The sequence below is a fragment of the Primulina tabacum genome, chromosome 14 (genome assembly GCF_025594145.1).
Source record: "Primulina tabacum isolate GXHZ01 chromosome 14, ASM2559414v2, whole genome shotgun sequence".
Classification (NCBI taxonomy): Eukaryota; Viridiplantae; Streptophyta; class Magnoliopsida; order Lamiales; family Gesneriaceae; genus Primulina; species Primulina tabacum.
Window position 1 is genome coordinate 37,598,045 of NC_134563.1, and position 15,151 is coordinate 37,613,195.

General features: G+C 39.3%; 1 protein-coding gene, 2 long non-coding RNA genes and 1 other non-coding gene across 5 annotated transcripts; 3 read left to right on the plus strand and 1 right to left on the minus strand.

Annotated features, from left to right (window-relative positions):
- The first annotated feature begins 5,258 nt into the window (after positions 1-5,258).
- Positions 5,259-6,879, plus strand: LOC142524780 (uncharacterized). Its single transcript, XM_075628877.1, has 3 exons — positions 5,259-5,922; positions 6,034-6,148; positions 6,324-6,879. The coding sequence occupies exons 1-3, from the start codon at positions 5,260-5,262 to the stop codon at positions 6,776-6,778; spliced, it is 1,233 nt and encodes a 410-aa protein (XP_075484992.1). The 5' UTR covers position 5,259; the 3' UTR covers positions 6,779-6,879.
- A 747-nt stretch (positions 6,880-7,626) lies between these two features.
- On the minus strand, positions 7,627-9,001 carry LOC142524785 (uncharacterized). The gene is made up of 4 exons (XR_012814964.1): positions 8,829-9,001; positions 8,476-8,542; positions 7,991-8,059; positions 7,627-7,893 (listed from the first exon to the last, which is right to left on the minus strand). It is a non-coding gene; the product is annotated as an uncharacterized LOC142524785 (long non-coding RNA).
- Positions 9,002-13,254: 4,253 nt separating this feature from the next.
- On the plus strand, positions 13,255-15,099 carry LOC142525466 (uncharacterized). 2 transcript variants are annotated; one of them, XR_012815079.1, is made up of 2 exons: positions 13,255-13,400; positions 14,084-15,099. It is a non-coding gene; the product is annotated as an uncharacterized LOC142525466 (long non-coding RNA). The 2 variants fall into 2 exon arrangements; XR_012815078.1 differs by having other exon boundaries at positions 14,907-15,099.
- LOC142525736 (small nucleolar RNA snoR8a) lies at positions 13,555-13,645 on the plus strand. The gene has a single exon (XR_012815189.1). It is a non-coding gene; the product is annotated as a small nucleolar RNA snoR8a (small nucleolar RNA).
- Positions 15,100-15,151: the final 52 nt, after the last annotated feature.

A 15,151-nucleotide genomic window follows, 5' to 3' on the forward strand; every position in this document is an offset into this window, starting at 1 on the left:
TTGGCGCCGTCTGTGGGAAAACTTGAGTTAATACGTAGAGATGGCAGGCAGGAAAGGAGGTAGAAGAGCTACCTCAGCATCATCGCGTCCTCAGAGGGGACCCGAACAGTCTCATGTTGAGACATGACAGGAACAACCGCGTCTGAAGACGAGACAGGAACAACCTCGTCAAGAGACAAGAGCTGAGCAGCCCCGTCACGAGACGAGGGTTGAGCAAACCCGTCTTAATGAGAACGTGGGAAACTTGACCCTGGAACAGTTGGGCCAATTCATCGCCCGTACAGTAGATGAGGTCATGAGGAGGAACCAAGAGTCCATGGGTGCTGGGGAACAGGCCCCTCGTCAGGAGCATGAGGGAAATGTTGAAGTCCACCAGAGTAGGGTGGAGGAGACGCAACCCATACAAAGTGGAGAGATTAGTGAGATGAGGGAGATGTGGAAGGAGATACGGAGGTTGAGGGAGCAGATAGGGAGTAGGGCGCCGATACCCAAGAGAGGAAGCCCTTTTTCACTAGCCATATTGGAGGAAGGGCTTCCTCCGAATTTTCGACAGTCGAATGTGGGAGAGTACGATGGACATACTGACCCCGAGGAACACTTGGGGAGATTTGAGAATGCGGCCCTGTTACATCAATATTCAGATGGAGTCAGGTGCAGGGTGTTCCTGGGCACGTTGGTGAGGTCAGCCCAGCAATGGTTTAATACCCTACAGCCCAACTCCATACAGTCTTTTGACGATTTTGCTACAGCTTTCTTGCACAGATTTGCCAGCAGCAAGAGGCACCAGAAAAATTATTTGAGCCTGTTCGTGATGAAACAGCAAGAGAATGAAACTTTGCGAGAATTTGTCCAGCGTTTCAACAGTGCAGCGCTGGAAATACCAGCGGCTACCCCTGACATCATGATAAATGCCTTCACACAAGGACTGAGGGGAGGGGAGTTTTTCAAGTCGCTGGTCAAAAAGCCTCCGTTGAGCTATGATGATCTGTTGGCTCGAGCTGAGAAATATGTAAACTTGGAAGATGCCCAACGGTACAGAAGGATGGAGGGCCGGCCCGGAGGAAGTAGAGTTGAGGGAGCGGAGAAAGGAGGAAGGAAGAGGGGTGCGGGGGAAAGAGAGGAAGACAGAACTAGTAGTAGAAGACAATTCTCATCCCATGTTCCCCTAGATAGGAGTCGGGACGAGGTGATGGAGGTGAGGGAGCCCGCGGGGAGGTGAGAGAAGTCGCGAAGGGTTGGGTACAGTGCTAGATTGTCTTCACGGGATAGACGAGAAGGATCCTCATTAAGGAGTCGACAAAGGTCTCGCTCGCCCCCTAGGCGTGGTCAAGGCCCTCCATGGATAAATCAGAGGATGGGTGAGCAGAGAGGGGAAGGTGGATGTCAAGATGTCCCTCGGGAGCTCGTGGAACCGAGGAGGGGAATGAATGAGGATAACCACCCTACGAGAGGAATGATTCATATGATCTCGGGGGGTGCTACTGATGGAGACTCTGGGCGAGCTCGGAAGGCACATGGGAGAAGGTTGGAGAACTTTGAGATATATAGGGGTGCAGACTTACCACAAGACTCCGTCATCAGCTTTGGGCCGGAAGATCTCCGAGGCGTTGTGACTCCACATAACGATGCCTTGGTGGTAACGACCACCATTGCCAATTATGATGTGGCGAGAATCTTTATTGATAATGGAAGCTCCGTGAACGTCTTGTTCAAGAGCACGTTAGATCAAATGAAGATGAGAGGATTTGAGTTTGAGTCGGTATCCACCCCGCTGTATGGGTTTGCAGAACACGTCATCTTGCCTTTGGGTCAGATTGTTCTTCCCATGTCCTTGGGGACTGATCCTCGGCGGGTAACAAGGGTGATAGCCTTCACTGTAGTAGATACCCCGTCAGCGTATAGTGGAATTCTAGGACGACCAGCCCTGAAGGATTTTAGAGCAGTAGCTTCCAGTTATCATCAGAAGCTTAAGTTTTCTGTGGGAAGAGGAGTTGGAGTCCTGTGCGGGGACCAAAAAGTCGCACGTCGTTGTTATGAAAGAATCGTGAAGGAAGAAGAAAAGAGAGGTCACGAGCATTCGCATGGAAGCTTGAGCTCAGTCTTGCAGTTGTATAGTTATTCGGAGAAGCTTCTAAATGGGTAACTTTGTCCCGTAGAAGTACAAGAGGAGCTGAGAGGAAAGTTGGAGAATGCGCTGGGTAAGGCTCTAAAGAGGCATGGGAACGCTTACCATCTTAGAGAATATCTTTACTTCATTTTTGATGTATTTCGTTCCTGAATTTGTCTTACGTTATCAGTTGATATTTAATAAAGCCAAGTTCTTATATTAAGTACGTGGTTGTTCTTGTATAATGAGGATTATATGAATTTTATTTTACCTACTTAGGCTGCGCCTAGTAGAGGAGAAGAGTGGAGGGGGGAGAAAAGTTAAATTTTTCCTGCTAAGGCATCGCCTAGCAGAGGAGTAGAGGGTGAGGTGGAGAATATTTATTTTCCTGCTAAGGCATCGCCTAGCACAGGAGCAGAGTCGGCAATGAGAGGAGCAGAGTGGAAAAGAAGAATTTTTATTTTCCTGCTAAGGTATCTCCTAGCAGAGGAGTTAGAGGGTGGAGGGGTTGAATTTTATTTTCCTGCTAAGGCATCGCCTAGCAGAGGAGTTAGAGGGTGGGCGCGTTGAATTTTATTTTCCTGCTAAGGCGTCACCTAGCAGAGGAGTTAGAGGATGGGGGCGTTGAATTTTATTTTCCTGCTAAGCATCGCCTAGCAGAGGAGTTAGAGGGTGGGCGCGTTGAATTTTATTTTCCTGCTATGGCGTCACCTAGCAGAGGAGTTAGGGGTGAGGGTGGAGAATCTTTGTCTTCCTGCTAAGGTGTCGCCTAGCAGAGGAGTTAGGGGGTGAGCGGAGTTGGGGATGAGGAGAAGTTTTATTTTCCTGCTAAGGGATCACCTAGCAGAGGAGTTAGAGGGTAGAGGTGTTGAATTTTATTTTCCTGCTAAGGCCCGGCTTAGTAGAGGAGTTAGAGGGTGGAGATGTTGATTTTATTTTCCTGCTAAGGTATCGCCTAGCAGAGGAGTTAGAGGGCGGGGGTGTTGAATCTTTACTTTCTTGCTAATGTATCGCCTAGCAGAGGAGTTAGAGGGTGGGGGTGTTGAATCTTTATTTTCCTGCTAAGGCATCGCCTAGCAGAGGAGCAGAGTTAGGGTGGAGGTGTTGAATTTTATTTTCCTGCTAAGGCCCGGCTTAGCAGAGGAGTTAGAGGGTGGAGGTGTTGATTTTATTTTCCTGCTAAGGCCCGGCTTAGCAGAGGAGTTATGAGATGATGAGGTTTATTTTCCTGCTAAGGCCCGGTTTAGCAGAGGAGTTATGAGATGATGAGGTGAGAGTTTGATTTTTGCTGCTAAGGCCCGGCTTAGCAGAGGCACCGCCTAGCAGAGGAGTTAGAGGGTGGGGGTGTTGATTTTATTTTCCTGCTAAGGCACCGCCTAGCAGAGGAGTTAGAGGGTAGGGGCGTTGAATTTTATTTTTCTGCTAAAGCATCGCCTAGCAGAGGAGTTAGAGGGTGGACGCGTTGAATTTTATTTTCCTGCTAAGGCATCGCCTAGCAGAGGAGTTAGAGGATGGAGGTGTTGATTTTATTTTCCTTCTATGAACTATTTTATCAGAGGAGTCAAGGGCACGGGGAAGTGGAAACTATTTTCCTTCAAAAGCTTAGTAAAGGACCTTGAAGATGGGGGCGACGAGGGCATATTGTGTTAGAAAAATTTATTTTGTTTGTCGTTAACGAACAATGTTTGCCGCTGCGAAAATTACGGGGATCAACCTGCCCGGTCAGGTCGTGGGGGTGTGGGGGCAACATTACAGGGATCGACCTGCCCGGTCAGGTCGTGGGGGCGAGCTTATGTGCTGGGAGAGGGGCGAGATGGCGCTGCTGGGCGAGCGTGCAGGGCGGGCGCGCGGGCATGCTGGGCGACTGCGCGCATTCTGCTGGGCGAGGAGCGAGATGGCGCTGCTGGGCGAGATGGTGTGCAGGGCTGCCGAGGGGCGAGGGGCGAGATGGCGCTGCTGTGCGGTGGGCGACGCGCGCGGCGTGCTGCTGGGCGAGCGCGCGTGCTGCTGGGCGAGATCGCGCGTGCTGCTGGGCGAGATGGTGTGCAGGGCTGCCGAGGGGCGAGGGGCGAGGGGCGAGATGGCACGCAGGCGGTGGGCGAGCTCGCTGCGTGCTGCTGGGCGAGCGTGCAGGGCGAGCTCGCGGCTGCTGGGCGAGCTCGCGGCATGCTGCGGGGCGAGCTCGCGGGGCTCTTGCATGGGACGAGCACTTGACTTGCTGAGCGTCGGAGCAGGCGAGGGCGGGGTTGTGTGGGCGAGAGCGCGGCTGGGCAGGGCGTGCGCGCGGAGAGGCTGGCTGGGCGAGGTGGCTAGGGCGGTTGGCGCGGACGGTGATTTGCGGGGTGATGTGTAAGCAAAGGAGAATTGTTGAATGTAACGCACAGGAAATTTTGAGGAGACTAGTGAGCAGCAGAGCAAAAATGCACAACTCACATGTTGCATACCGAGGACAATACAATTAATCGAAATTCGAACCTGCGATTCAGTTCGACTTGGGAGGGGGAGACTGGTGATACCCTAGGGATGAGCCCATCAAGATCTGGCCCAAACTCTCGGCCCATATCTAGGGCCCACAGGTGAAGGGCCCATGACAAGCCCATGTATTCTCCTATAAATATCAGGTTTGGGTGTTCAGTTGATGGATTCACTATATTATTTTCAGCAGCGCCCTTAGCTGCTCCCCTCATATATCCTCAGTCTCTGACTTGAGCGTCGGAGGGGCTACGCCGGGACACCTTCCTGGCCCCCTCCTAACGGTCTTATTTGTGATTTCAGGCCCAGGGTAATTTTGAAGCCCGTGTCTGGATTAGTGACGCTTGCGTAGATCGGACCCTAAATTTCCCGTGAGTATCAAGCTTCATTTTTGTTGCACGTATCGATGTATCTATTGGAGTTCTTTTTTTCTTTTCCAATTGCAAGGGGGTATATACACACGTTTTGGAGAAATACAATTTCAGAAATTCCTCAAACACGCGGTTATGTATTATTTGAGTTTATAAAGAATAAGCAAAATTTCATACGATTTGGATATAATTTTTGTCCACGTTATTTACATCGACTCAACTTGAATTTATATGTAAAACTTAGGAAATAAAATGTACGAGACTGATTAGTCGATCATAAAAAGATAATACAATAAAAAAAATCAAAATATGTATATATATATATATATATATATATTTAAGCACCAAAAGTTCGAAAATGTAATATGTCTATCCTATACCCATGCTCCAATTTATATCTCTAGGCATCAGAATCTCCAATCCTCTGCCACTGTTCAGATCAAAACTAACAAGAAGTCTGTCTTTCTTTCATCATTACACCTCTTTGTCCTTACCAGCCCTCGAATTTTAAATCCCCCACGGTTTCTTTCATCCAAATCCATCGAACTTAGTCACATCCGAGTCCAAGTCACTATTTTTGAAACCATGCCAATTTTTCTTGGAGAATTCCTTCAAGAAGAACAAGAGCCATTTTCTTTGGAGGTCTATCTTCTCGAAAGAGGCTGTGCCAAAGGTACAAGAAGTCTCAATTCAAGATCCCATTTTCTCAATTCTGATAAAATCTTGAAGGGGTATGTCCTAATGAACAGAATAAATTTGTTACCAAATTGTTCGAATTTTGTGAAAGCTGTATTTAAACAGCTCGGTGCTGTAACAACCAATCTGAAAATCAAGAATTTGATCGATGGAGATCAAGTTACAAACCAAGAGAATGCAAGCAGGGATAGCTTCGTTTCGAAAAGTAGAAGAATCGTGTTCAGTTCTTCTACCCATTGTGTAGAAGAAAGCAGCAAACTTTTCTTGGAAGAAGAGGTGAAATTTCCTCTTACTTGATGAGCAAATAGTTTCAAAATGTAATTATCATTCTGTATTTCAGAAATGTAGGAACGTCGATTCATGTGTCCATTTTCATGACATTAACAGGTTGATGCAGATGTTAAGCTGAAATGGAAACGTGTGGAAGATAACAGGCAGCTACTCAGCCCTGTCTCAGTTTTAGAAGTTGCAGAATCTGATGAAATCTCACCACTTCATTATAGTAAGTTCATTTTTCTTGAAAATGTAATATAATACATTTTTCGTAACGAAGAAGGATCTCATAAGTTTAATTTTTAGACAATTTACCCGTTGAAGTATCTGTCCTTCCATTATGATTTAGATTTCTTGAACCATGACATCGTTTTTCTGTCATTTATTTGACTAACTTCGAACAGAACAAAGTAATATCAAGAAGACAACACTAGCGGAATCCTCAACTTCAGCATCTCAATTCAGATCAAAGCAGCCAACAAATTATAGTGCTAAAGTATTGCGACAGATACCGGCCTCGAGTCCGTATACTCAGCACATTAGAAACAAGAGGGCATTGCAACAAACAAGGCAGCTTTTGATCGATTGTGTGAAAGAAGTTATTGAAAACTACCGAAAACAAGAGCATGTGAAAAAAATCTTGGGAGCTGAGGAGCTCTGGAAACTTGTTTGTGAAAATGTATGGCTATGGAGTCAAGATTCAATACACGAAACAAACATAATTCATCTTTTGCATTATGATTTCTTGGCCTCTGCAGAAGAATGGAGTGCTGATTTTGAGGTGCACAAAAAGGGAATTTGGATGGACGTTGCTGATGCTATTTTGGAGGATGTCATTAATGAGATTGTCACATACTAGAAAAGGGGAATCTTACTATTGTATTATGCTAAAAAGGATCTAAAAATTTACTCATATAGGATGAATTTGGATCCATATATTTTAAAGCTAACACTCCTTTTGTCCGTTTTAGCCACTGTAATATGATAAATTGTATAATGCCATTAGCATATGAAGTAATTAGAGTGGGAAGATGGAAATTAAATGGATGACATTGATGTTTCAACCGATCAAGAATTAGACAAGTATCTGATAGATTCATATACTGGTCATACACATTCTATCCCTCGAGTTTTAAAAAGATACGCAAAAAATGAGATGAATCAATATGCTAAATTACACAAAGCTACAAGCGGACTGAGAAAAAAGATATGTCCATCAAATTAATTTAACGTTTAAGTTACCAAATATATTAAATCAATTTGATAGTAACTCAATTTAAATTTCAAAAGGGACTCAACTTCAGTGCATAGTGGATGGACCCCCACATAGACAGGAAGATGACAAGGTTTGGAATGGGCAGACACACGGACTCCCTGTGAAATTGTTAACTTCACTCATAAATGATTGGTTTTTATCCCTTCTTTCATAACTCCAATCAGACTGTAGAGTTTTTGCTGGGTAACAGCCAAATACTTAAAAGAAAGAATTAAATCTTTTAAAAAAAAAGAATACCGTTGATTCTTCCATTTTCATATGTCATTTTAATAAATAATATCGATATTTTCCTTCTTTTAATTATTCGATGCTCTGCTCTTCGGACTTCTCTGAAAGCACACCATGCATGTGAGAGCCCAGCCCATTTTCCCTAAAGCCCAGCCCATTTTCATTAAATAAGTTAAAAAAAATTGAATGATATTAGAGAAAATGAAAGCCCATGGCTTGGAGCAGTAGCCTGAGGCTGTGGCATGTCTGATGTGATGGACATATTTGCTTTGTGCATATGAAGATGGTGTCCCAAGTCCAAGCTGACCGCTCCGTGGCAGAAATTGTTGGGTTGGTTGTGAAAAAGGAGGAAGATGATTTTGACCAGGAGGGACCCCAAGATTTTGTCCTTGTCCTACATGAGGAAATTGCTGAGTAGCTGATGCAGGAATAAATGGCGGTATTTGTGGTGAGGGAGCAGCCGGATGGAACTGTGGCAACGAAAAACAACATCCATGATGCACTTTGTTTGAGTTTTATAACTCTCAGAAAATTATGATGTGAGAAAATATCAAAAAAATTGCATACTTGCATAGCATAGGGAGAAGCAAAACCCGGAGAATTCATGGATCCAGATGTCGGTGGTGGCCAAAGTGACTTATGTAAACAAATGCATCAAAAGATATTAGAACCTCAAATTAAAATTTAAATTTAAATTTTAACTTATCCTTCTGTAAAAGAAAGAAGAAAACAAACTCAAAAAAAAAAATCAATAGTCGTTATCCAACCAAGAGTACAAACAACAATTATATACCAACTGTATTGTCCATTTTGAGATATCGATCAAAATGGAAGAATTATAACACCAATTACACACTTCATTAATCAAATTTCAAATGGTTTCCCTCAATATTAGTAGTCCTCATGTGATCAGATACCAAAGTCAATAATTCACTGTTGTACCGAGCTGCCGTATCTTGGCAAGATTTCATTTTTTTCATTGCTCCCATGTCCAATCCATGAGAAATTCCTCAAAACCAAATCATACATTCCAACATCGGATCAAGCTCTACCTAAGAACCGGATGAGGGAGGGTTACTTGCCATGGCTGCAGCAAGAACCAAAAACCGCCCACGAAGCCTGCAACGGCAACACTTATTTAGCCTCATAGCCATCCAAAAGAAAAACGAACAAATAAAGATCTCCACAACACTTGAAACTGCTCATACTATGTTATGATCCCACCTATCATCGAAGCAATAATAAATTCAAGATGAAATTTAAATAAATTTTAAATACTCCACTAATGTAGGAAAATGATGGGGTGAATACGATATCAATGTAAAGACAGACGCTGCATGTGAACTGAAGTGAAAGAGCGGCAAATTTCCAACAGGACAAGTGAACAGGTTGCTTGGGAATTTACCAGCGATAAACCAGAAAAAGGAATCCCCGTGAATATTGCTATTGCCAGAATTTCAAGAAAAAGAGGGCTTGGTGTAAATTTATCATAAACCCCAGATGGTTGATTTCGCTGTCTACTGATATAGATAGAAGCATTGTGGAATTGGGATGAAGGCACTGAATTGGGCCGCTCGTGTTTGAATCTGGGCCTTTTTCTGACCCCAAATGTAATTTTAATTAGGATGAAGGTAGTAAATTGGGCAGCTTGTGTTTGAATCTGGGCCTTTTTCTGACCCAACTGTAATTTTAATTGTTATCTTGTGGTGTGGAAATAAACACGCGTCTTCGTCTATAACATACAAAATTACTATCCTAAATTTAGATTTTAAGCCGGCAGACTCAATAAATACACGCCATTATGAATTTGTGATTGAAAAAGCCATCAACTCCACTGAATACGTAATGTGCACATGTATGGGATGGAAAATAAGGTCATACTCTTATATTAGAATTGGAATTTTTGTAGTTTTAAATAAATGAAATTCATTTTTTGTATATTTATATAATGTTCCATGTTAACAATGAATTTTGATTTTAAAATTCATTCTACTTTATATAAATAAGTAATATGTATATATCTATACTATTTTATTAATTTTGAGGCACCTAAAGTAACTAATTAACTTTGGTGTCATGGTCTGTTTTAATAACTATATATAATAATAACATTTTAAAATTTTAATGTAAGTTATATGTAGTTCAGCGGATATAGTTAGTGTTTTCTAAGATTTAAGTTATAGGTACAATTCCTTACTAAAGTCATTTTTTTATTCTTTTATTTTTCAATTTGTTTTTTAAATTTATATATTAAAATTACAGTGTAGTCCCTCACTATTTCTTATAATTATATTTTGATCCTCGTTTAAATATAAATCAAATGAATTATAAAAAATATTATACAAGTACGATACGCGTGCGTCGATGCACTAGTTTATATTTAAGATTCCGTCTATGGCTAAACTTTCCAAAATAATTATGTCGTGTTTCTTTTTAGTCTACCAATAATTTGAAGCGCTACTTAAAAATAAGATTTTCAATCAGCTCTTTGTTCTTCCGGATATTTTTATCCCAAATTTCCAAACTACGCACGTTTATTCAAAATTTAAAAGCTTCGATAATTACACACCATTGAAAAGCAGATAAGAAAAATCATAAAGCCTTTCACGCACACGCACACGCACACTGCACATATCTTCAATCTCTAAAAGATCAAAATTATAAGCATCAATATGTTTGTGGAAATTTGATTCAACTGAATAAATCAACCATCCCAAGTTGATAAAATACGGTGGATGCAATGTAAGCTACATGACCAGAGAAAATAATCGTCTCTAATCATCACTCTCTCGCCTTAATAATCTTGAATCCGGAATTTGTGGTAATTTCAATATACTATCCTCCGTTAGAACAGATGAAGATTGTTTACATGTAAAGAAAGACACATTCTTCAATCCAGACTCACGACGGAACCCCGATCTATCTGCACTCCAAAACTTACCTTTCTCAGTAGTACTGTTCTTAGTGACCTCTTTATATGCTATCAGAAAAGGATCGTCGAACTTTTTCAGACCCTTTTTAGACGAGCTTCTAAACGTTCGCGAAAAGGCACATGGTGGCAAAGGGATCGGCATGTCGTGAAAGGAAACCCTTGGATGCTCTGGTGGACAAGGGGGAGGTGGCAACGTCTTCGGTGGTTCGAGGAGGTCGTCGACGTGATCTGCGAGGAAATCTCGTGGCGGCGCTGCTTTGCTCTCTCCGGGCCTGTACTCCCAAGAGAAGGGCACGTTTCCTTGTGAGTGAACCTTACTGCTCATCTTGGATAGAGTTGGGATTTGGGACAATGGTTTATACGTCAATATATTTGTATTTATAAACGGGTTTTTAATCAAAAGGAAAAAAAAGAGAGAGTTTTATCGGATGATGTTCATGTACTTTTTGTTATTCAACGGCAAATATAGGCTTAGGCCACGCAAATAAAACGTGAACTGGTGGCTTTATAACTTTCCAAGAAAGGGTTTGACAATAGATAAAGAAGGAATAAAGATTAATGTGTGTAGATGATAATTAAATACGGGCAAGTTGTAAAAGTTTGGTGAGTTGAATACGCACCTATATTTTCTACAGGTGGACATCAAGTTTACCGTGTGGTTTGATTACTCCAAAACTATTGAATGGGAGGGATTATGTGACTAGTTGTTATTAGTTTTGGAACGACGATCCATGAATAAAAAGAGGAGGAGGAGTTGTTAGATCATGACATTGGAAAACGTGTTTGTTTGCACTTGCTTCCTTCGAAATTGTCTGTGTATGTACGATAGTAACGTGACTAAATAATTTTGGTAGGATTTGAAAAGTCAAGCAAGGCATGCGACAAATTGAGATACTATCCAATCACATGGTTATAAATTTTCTTATTTATCATCATATGTCTGTGTTTTTATAAAATTTAAATTAAATGAAACCATAAAATCCGGAGTGGCAAATTATATTGGCGTTGTAATTATTTTTTTACAAATGACTAATGATTTTAGAATTAAAACTAACACACTTGCTAAACTATCAACTAATAAACTTCCCATCGGATTTTAAGCACAATTTATTTTAGTTCATAAACAAATTATTTAAGTCAGAGAAGATGGTGATTGTTTAACGATTTTAGTACGTATCTTGCGAGACGTTCTTACAGATATTTATATGTGAGACATGTCAATTGTATCCATATATACAATAATAGTTAATATTTTTTGCACTCAAATAGGATATATGTCTCGCAAAATTGACTCGGGAGACAGTCTTACAAAAAATTTTGTGTAACAATTTAAGTTATATGTATCACAAAATTGACTCGTGAAATTATCTTACAAAAGTTTATGTGTAACAATTTTGGGCAGGCCGTGGTTTTGTTTTATTTTGTTTTGTTTGTGCCCAAGAAATTGGAAGGAAAAATGAGTATAACCCCTGTTATGTACGTATCTTTTTGTCCCTCTCGATCGAAACATTTAGAACCACCAAAAAATTTCGAATTTAAAATGGAAAAAATCTAAAGCAAATTTCAATTAGATAAAATTATCAGTCACACCTCTAGGTTGTGATTAGTGCCCAACTAAAAGTAATTTTTAAATTGTTTAGCACACATTTGAACATTGGGGGGGGGGGGGGGGCCATGTACCATAATCACTTTCAGGCTTAGATTAGTTAATTTATTATTTATAAAACTAGCTTGTCCTTTTAACCTTTTCTCTTTATATTAATAATCGAATTTAAACGCACATTCCAGTCATCTTTAAATCAACCAACTTCCCTTTTTTATATAAAAATTAAACAAAAAATAATATCATCCAGAACAAATTAATATTACTCTAATTATTTTAGGCATCTAAATTCGTGAATTATTAATATAAGATCAACGGTGATACATCGATAGCAATAATCTGAAATATCAAATAAGAATTAGGATTGATGAGGTCACTAAATTAAATATATTTAACTTCCAAGATAAAATCAAATCGTGAAAAATCATCTCATCCTAATTGTTTATAATGAATTTAATATAATTATAATAATACTAATAGTAATAAAGTTACCTTTTTATTAAAAATAAAAGTTAGCTCGTCAAATTGAAGTCTGAATATGAAAAATCAAAATCCATGAAGCATTCTTCCGAGAATATGAGAGGAAGAACATCTGATATTGCATAGAAAATGATAATTTATAATTAAATATTTAAATAAACGAAATTTAGCAATTAAAAGCAACAACATTATGTTAAAGAATGGCAGAAAATATCAGTAAATTAAATTTTTAGGGGTTCATTGAATATTTTATTTTTAAATCCGAAAATCCCAATAAGAAATTATTTGAACAAATTTAAAATGCAGTAATTTTATTCTCAATACTATATTAATTGTATATTATAACTTGTATACTTAATACAAGAGAATAGCTCGTCAAAGTTAAAAATAACTATATATATATATGAATCATGATCATTAACAGATCGAATTGATTCATAAAATTTTATTATAATTCGTAATTATTATTTAGACAATATATATATATATATATATATATATATCATGATCATTAACAGATCGAATTGATTCATAAAATTTTTTTATAATTCGTAATTATTATTTAGACAATGATAATGCAATCATATTAAATACGTAATTGTATAAATAATATATGAATTTCTGAATTTTCAAGTAGTTATCATATATGAAAAAACATTACATTTCTAAATATATAGGATATTTTTGTAAAAAATAATTGATATAACGAGTATAGATGAGTGGAGATGGAGAAATTGGTCTAAATATAGCATTTTCAAATGAATGGGCCAGCTACGTTAATTTCCTCGATCGCTTATTTTAAAAAATGGCCCAAACAAAACTGGATCATCAACAGGTTACGAGAAAAATAAACAAAAATTGGATCTTTACAAAAATTAGGGTTAGGGATACGACCTCAACTCCGCTCTCTCCCTCTATAAAATCAATCAATCGCCGCACCCTGTTTGCCACCGTTCTGTTCTGTAAGTGTATGCGCTTATTTTATGCTTGATTCTTTCCCACTTCAGTCAATTTTCTCGCCCCTTGCTTCTTCCATTTCAGTTCTTTGTTTGACAGAGGACTTCACACACTTGGGATTTCAACTTTTGATTTAAATGTTAGAGATGTAAATAAGGGTGAGTGGCGATGATTATACAGTAATTCCTCGTACTGAACGCTGTTGTCACGGCTTGACAGACTCTTATACACCCATAGAATATGAGCTACCACCCTATTACACCTCTGTTATGTGTATATTTTGTTTTGTTTCTTGCATTTCTTCGTGATTTGTATGTTTATGTTGTTCCTGGTAGAACGGTGATTCGTTAACCTAATCCTGTTGAAAACAAGAGTCAAACCTTTGGATGAGAGTTTTTATTTGAAAAATGGAGGAAAATTACTTGCGGACAAATGAATCGAATTTTTTTCTACTACGTAATAAACTCATCCAGCCACATCCGAAGGGAATCTACATGAGAAAGCATCAAGTAATGCGTGCCTGCCTCTTGACCTTTTACAGATTAAAAATCCGATCTTGTTTGAATTAGTGATCCACTTCAAATTTTTTAGAAGTAATTTTACATTGGAAATGCTCGATAAATTTGAATCTGGGAGTTAAGGTGATTGCATTTTATGCATGTACAATGATTGAATTCTATTCTATCAGGTTCCACCTGTTTTATCTTACCAAGAAAGGGGCTTTGTTGAACTTATTAGTTGTTGAATAAGATCTTCAGTGTGTTTGCTTTTAATAATTCATTATGTAAATCAGTTCGTAGGTTATATGTCTTATTCTCCTTGAAAACGCTTTCGTTAATCAAGAAGCTTTATGTGATCGGCCCGACATAAATTTGTTCAAACCCAAATATGTCAGCATCGGATACGTTTTGTCAACAACATTGCTTCGTTTTATCTTGAAAACCAAGCTGTGCTAACTTTAATTAACAAGGCAACCGATGCTGACATATTCAGGTTCGAAGAATTATCAAGACTTTTTTTAAAATTATTTTTCCCACCTTGAATGGATTCCTGTTATTTTGTAGTTTTTTTATGAGAACTTTAATTAGGAGTTGTATTTGTCAACGGCATAACAAATCAAACCCTATTTGCTATGCGTATTTGGCCTCTCCTCATATCAAGCTCTGGTGGTGTTTAAAGCCCTTTTTGACAAAGTGTGCTAGAAATGAGGGTTACGCACACCTCCAAAGTCATTATTATATTGAGTCATGATTTCCTTTCTACGAATGGTGTCTTCCTTTTGCATCAAATATAATCTCCTCTGGATTATTTCACTTTCACTTCTCTCCTTGGTGTCATTTTCTGCCAGCACGATTCTTGGGTTTAATTTGTTAACTGATATAATTATACCGTATTTATAAGATTTGATTGATAATTATATTTTAATTAACAAATTTGAGATACTTTGCATAATAATCCAATGTGCAAAGGAATATTTTATATTGGATCTATGGTATCTGATTTTTGTCTAGAATCCTAGCTCAATCACATTTTTTCAACAACTGAACAAGTTCAAGACTTTCAACTGGTGGGAGGCTTTGGCTTAGAGTACATAATTGGTTAGGATCTCTGCTGGTTAAACATAATGTACGGTGCTTTTGTACTAGGATAATTCTTGATAATATGAGTACTGGGTAATAGAGCAAAGATCATTATTTCGTAGAACAGTCGCGTATATTGCCAAGTTATGATTCAGACAAGAGCACGATATCGTTGC